Source organism: Anabas testudineus, chromosome 19 (genome assembly GCF_900324465.2).
Source record: "Anabas testudineus chromosome 19, fAnaTes1.2, whole genome shotgun sequence".
NCBI classification, from domain to species: domain Eukaryota; kingdom Metazoa; phylum Chordata; class Actinopteri; order Anabantiformes; family Anabantidae; genus Anabas; species Anabas testudineus.
The window spans coordinates 16,076,756-16,082,904 of record NC_046628.1 but is presented as its reverse complement, the minus strand read 5'-3'; the positions used below and the strand labels follow the sequence as shown (position 1 = coordinate 16,082,904).

The 6,149-nt window shown below is 39.5% G+C and overlaps 1 protein-coding gene across 2 annotated transcripts in view; it reads left to right on the top strand.

Moving 5' to 3' along the window:
* slc16a5a (solute carrier family 16 member 5a) overlaps positions 1-5,307 on the top strand; it is a 16,157-nt gene extending 10,850 nt beyond the window's left edge. For both annotated transcript variants that reach the window (XM_026352102.1, XM_026352103.1), the window contains 3 exons: positions 1-5; positions 401-1,249; positions 2,556-5,307. The exon at positions 1-5 is cut by the window's left edge and continues 139 nt beyond it. In XM_026352102.1, the coding sequence (XP_026207887.1) occupies positions 1-5; positions 401-1,249; positions 2,556-2,827 (1,126 nt within the window). In that variant the 3' untranslated portion in view covers positions 2,828-5,307. The remainder of the gene's footprint in view (positions 6-400; positions 1,250-2,555) is intronic.
* Positions 5,308-6,149: the final 842 nt, after the last annotated feature.

Genomic DNA, 6,149 nt, shown 5'->3' with positions numbered 1-6,149 from the left:
CACAGGTCAGCAATACACACAACTGTACACTACCTGATCAGCTCCAAAGAAAGTCCAGTGGGGCAAGAAACATCATGTACACAATCACATACAACAAACCAGCAGTTTGACCACGTTATCTAATGGAAAACGTGAAAGTAAACTCACATTAAATGCTGGTAACAATACATGTAGGACCAAAACTATTGTAAATACAGTTGATCAAATCTCAAGGTGAACTCAGTGTGTTTTTTATCTTTGTTTTTGCTTTTAAATAAGTTAAGCTTTGCTTAGAATTTTATAAAAAACGTATTATTACTGCTCATGTTACAGTACATTTACATTGGGGGTTGTACAGAATTCATCTAAGTACTGCACAACATTTCTACACATCATTTTCTGTCTGGTTGCTTTGTTTCAGGCCTCGGTTTCTGCTTCAGCTTTCAGCCAGCTGTGACCATCCTGGGACACTACTTTGTGCGTCGTCGTGTTTTTGCCAATGCTATGTCCTCCACAGGCACAGCCCTGGGCCTCTGCGCTCTGCCTATCCTGGGTAACTACCTCCACACAGAGTTCGGATGGAGGGGAAGCTTTCTTATTTTGGGGGCTGTACTGCTTAACTGCTGTGTGTGCGGAGCAGTGATGAGGCCCCTGCAGCCTTTCAAGCACCGAGGTCAGCCGCTGATGAACCATGGACCGCATCCGCCAGAGAAGGAGCATGTGAGGAAGGACAATATGAGGGCTAGAACATGCAGAAGAATATGCAGCAGCCTGGTGGCTTCTCTGAGCAAACACATGGCGTTTGATCAGTTCTGCAACAACCGCCGTTATTGTGTGTATTCAATAGGCATCACCTGGATGATGCTTGGGTTTGTGGTGCCCTTGGTTTATTTGGTTCCCTACGCCACAGCAAACGACATGGGCCAGGACCAGGCCGCGCTGCTGCTCTCTATCCTGGGTATTGTTAACATTGTGGTGAGGCCGCCCGTTGGCATCATTTTCAACATGCCCTGGTTTAAAGGGCGCCATGTTTATATATTTGCTTCAGCTCTGATCGTCAACGGGCTCAGTAACAGTATCTGCTGCATCGGGCCCAGCTTCTCTGTGCTGCTGACTTATGTTGTGACCTATGGGCTGTCCATGAGTGTGGTGGGCTCCCTGATGTTCACTGTGCTCATGGATACAGTGGAGATGAGCCGCTTTCCTTCAGCTCTGGGCCTGCTTGCTATCATGGAGAGCATCACGCTGCTCATCGGGCCCCCACTAGCAGGTAATGTGAACTCAGAGAGCAAGAAGAGTAAGAGATTGAGGGGAAAGATATGGTAGGAATGTAGGGCACAGTATACTAGGCCCTATAATCTTAAAGCTATGGACAGGTGGGCATGAGTCACACTGCTAGTTAAAGTTCACAGAGATATAAAACTATATTTTATATTATCCAACTCTTTCACCACCATCTGATTTAATTTTTTGCTGCTTAATTAAAAAGCACAGGTGACACTGTTCTGCGTGTGTGTTTCATGAGCTTTTGGCACACATGTTCTGTGGATGGCAGAAATACAGCAATAGTAAGACCAGCCCCACCTTCTCACGGCTGGCTCCGTAAATAACAGTATGTTCTCAGTCAGTTTGGCTGGTACACACAGAACAAACTGTACAAACTGTCTGAGCTTCATTCAGGAGGAGTGGAGGTCAGTGGCGTCAGAGTGGGAAAAGGGCAGAGCCCCTGTCTCAGATGACAGGGCTGCTTCCCCGTTTTAGTGTTTGATGATGTACTGTAGCTGGGCAGTGATGTAACCACAGTGACAGGTCACTACAGCATCAGTTTACACATGCAGGAAATGTAATGGTCACACAACTGGGAGCAGTTCGTTATCAATGAACAAAGTGTACACATGTTAATTTTGGAGCTTAACGGGTTGACAGTCACTTGTCAGCTGAAGAAGACAAATCACTTTAAACAGCATAACGTCATTTATTGCTAATCATAGATCAATACAGACAAAGTTCTGACAGCTATTTGTGTTAGTTATAAACAGCTGGTGCTTTTCTGAACATATGCTTGCTTGTTGGCAAATTTTCCATTTTTACGACAAAAAACGTTCTAGGTGAGTGGTGCCCAAACTATTTGACTTATTAACCCCTAATACAAAGGAATTTAACACCGTGTTATTGACTGTATTCATGTAGCAGCTGTGACCAGTGGTTTTCCTAATGTTTGAATAATTTTCAAACATGTACTTAATTTAATTCTGTATTTTATAATAAAAAAAAAACAGGAGTTGAAAATTTGAAGAAACAAGTAGTTTTACGTTTACTAGAAATATAGTTCTTCTTTGCTTTCCTGTTATTCATCTGAGTTGAGCCTCATGCTGGGAACAAGTGCTCTACGTAAAGTCCATAAGAATATAATCAAATGGAATTCACTAGGTGGAGCTGCACCAATTCATTTCTGTAATTAGAACCACACTACATAATAATGGCATATCAGTTATTTTGAAGGAAATTACAGGAAAATGTATTCAATAATAAATGATAAAATGTCAAATACTTATTGATGATTTTTCTTGTTGCAGGAATCCTGGTTGACAGAACAGGCCTGTATTACCACGTCTTCTTTGCCTGCAGTGCCGTTGTTGCCTCATCTGCCGTGTTCCTCATAGTGTCATTTTACTGGCTGGATAAAAAGGATAGGAAGGCATTAAAGCAGGGTCAACCATCCGCTCTGCCCGACCCAGCCAGACCTACTGTCGATGTAGCTCCCGACTGTCAGTACAGCAGCTTGTCCATAGACGGAGACAAAGAGAAGACCTCAGCTAACGGGGTGGAGAATAACACCAGCATATGAACCTGCTTTCACTGTGCGTCACCCTGAACACACATTACAAACAAATTTGCAAATAATTCCTAGTGTTTCAAATGCACCAGATAATGAACCTGAGCCATCTGACGCACCACAAAAGTCAAAGCAAATATACTAGGAATCATTTGTGCAGTTAGACTTTGGTTCAACACTTGATCTTACATACCAAAATGAATAGATGTGCACTTACAACTACAATGTGATGGTACTGTTTATTGTAAAATGCTGCTGATCACACAATCATACTGTATATGAGGTATCTCACACTAGGATACGAACACAATCCTTCTGTTAAAGAAACCACAAAAATCATTTCTAGATAACTGCTGGAATATCATATTAGTACATGATGAGTTTACAGATACACAGGGCGAGTTCGAGACGATAAAGTGCTTTGAAACAAACTAATATCAGATGGGTTAAAGTGATGAAAACACAGTGGAGTAGCAGGTGGATCCAAAGAGGTAAAGAAGAAGGCTGATCTTAATATTTAGTCTTATGAATATATTTTCTTTTTGTCAACAAATCCCAGAAGACCAAAATGACATAGTGTTAGCATAGTTAAAGAGGGCCACTAACCCCCAGTTCTTCCTGTTCTCTGCATGTTATTTGTCTTCGCTGGTTTCTTTGAGTTCCCATCATGCTGAGGACCCAAAGAAGACTTCACATGGCAGCTTTCATTGTACAGTATTTTGTCAAGTCTGACGTGATAATCGCACTCAACTGCAAACATTTACTGTCACCTCATCATTCTTCAGTCTGACATTTGTGTTCATGTATCAGTATATAAAATATAAATAGCAGGTTCACAATATTTTAGGTTTGTGTTGAACCATTAGTCAGGTAGTTCATCCTGTTATCACTCCTCCTGTTCATACTGGCCATGAATAGAACTTTTCCTAAAGCTTGTTCACTTCAAACATGTATTCAAATGTCTATCTAACACTAAAAGGAAGCTTGTGATATCGACTTAAGCCTTACAATGTTGTCAGAGAAACATTTTAATACAACTCGACGCAAGAATCAGATGTGTAGTGGTCACTCTGGATACCTGGAGACAAACTATGTCTAGATCTAGATATTAGATCTAGCAGAACTATTATTCTGGAATATCTCATGGTCCCAGACTTACAGTTTGTAACTAAACGTGAAGCATTTTGATTTACAACACATTTATTTGAGCACAACATAATAGAGGTGTTAATGCTTGTCAACTTAGTGCCTTAGGATTAGGCAATAATCGCCACCTCAAGCCTCCTGTGATCTCTGTTGGTGGATCCACTCCAAAATCAGAAACACATGCCACGTGTGCTGTTTGTGCATGTTTCCAAAATGTCCCGTTGCAGCACCACTGTAAACAGCAGGTGATATTTCACACAGCTTCTCGTGGCTGAATGGAAATTCTTTTCAGTCTCTTATCATTTGTGTAGAAATGAATAAAGTTCCTGTATCTGTCTGTATCTGCCACTGTTTGACTATCAGCTGGTGCCTCCTGCCTCATTTGCTGCCTACACTCTGATTAGAGGATCCATGGATAGTGGACTTCTTTTTTGATCAGTCATCAAAGTACTTCCCTCAGACTGAGGAATGTTGGTATGTAGCTCTAATTTAGGGACCTTGCTAAGTTATACATGAGGGCATGCATAGCAGAACAACATGACGTTTGCGTAAAAAGCTCACAGCAGCAGAGATATTGCACAATTACCGTTGCAAGAAAAAGCGATGGCACTTTTTTGCTGCTTATGAACACGGTTCACTGACACTGCGTGAGTGTTTTTATAAGTCACGGTAGCAGTGATTGCACTCCATGTTTGTATTTGTATTGTGAGTATTTGTGGAAGGAGGAGGGTGTTTGTAACAGTGGCACAGATCAATTATTTATATATCAGAGTTTAGATAAATTCATTGTGGGTTTTGGTCTTTTTGATGGGATTTGTTGTTGAAAATATCAGAATCACCATTTAATTATCAGTAATTAATGAACTGTTACAGTAGACCTTTAATTTATTGGAACAGCATGTAGAAAATCATAGTCTGCTTCTTTTAGAGATCTTATTTGACATCTTTATAATCCATAAAATAGTTTCATATGCATGCTTTTCATTCCTAAACTGATCAGTGCCTTTTTGCATAATTGGTGTATTTCTCAAAGATAATCAACAACCACCTGAGAATCATACCGTTTCAGGAGCACAAATGGTAGAAGCAGGTGATTTCAAGGTGTATGTCAGCTTGAGAGGAACATTTCAAAAGCACTGGGGAGCGAACAAGTCACCTGTATCAACTGAGAAGTGCTGATTTTATGTGACAAACTTTTCTTTAATAAATAAACAATGAGGGAATCACAGCAACTGTAAAGGTTTGAACAAAGCTGAAAGTTAAATATACATTTTAGATATAAGCTACACTGCAGTGAACACAAGTATAACGAAAGGACGTTTAATAGACGGGTCGTTTTTAGAGGCTTGTTTTGCTTTGGGCCAAATCAAATTACTTTTATTATCTTTATTTATACATATATATTATCCAAGGAGAAAATAAAGGTTTAAATATCAAAGTTGTCTTTGTGTGAATCCAAAATGTACATTACCTCAAAAAAGATGATTGAATTTTATAAGAGGAATGATTTCATGGATTATGACTGTCTGACTGATCATTACATATAAAACATAAAACTTACACTTCACTTAACTTTGCATTCAGCTCAAAACTGTACATCAAATAAATCAACCTAGTGTATTTATTAGATGTGAAAGCAGCAAATCAGTCACATGTGAAAGGCTGGAACTGTGGCATTTTAGGTGGGGTAAAAAAATCTAACATTTCCTTCTTAAATGTAGCTGAGTTAAAGTAAAGAAAATGGAAACAGCTGTGGAAATTACAGCCATTCAAAACTGCAGCAGTAACACTACACAGTATATCCAGGACAGCCATTTTTACACAGTTCACAAGGGAATGTGGTATTTTTTCCCCAGAAATATTTATTTGAAAGTTTGAGTACAGTGTATATACAGTGTGTAACTAAGTTTAAATGTGTAAATTTTAAATAATTTAGTTTTTTCTGGTGTGCACTCACCAACATTTGCTTTTAGTGTTATTAATAGAACGTGCAACAATGTTATATATGAGGCAGGAATAGATTCTCACTTTCACATCAACAGCACATATATCAACAGGGCCTGAAATACTTATTTTATAATATATATTTAGTTTATCAGGAGCCTGTCTGAGCAGTGTTTATGTCCAGAGACTCAGTCCTCAGTGGAGGATTTGTGCGCTGTTACAAGATGCCATTATTTTGAAAGAA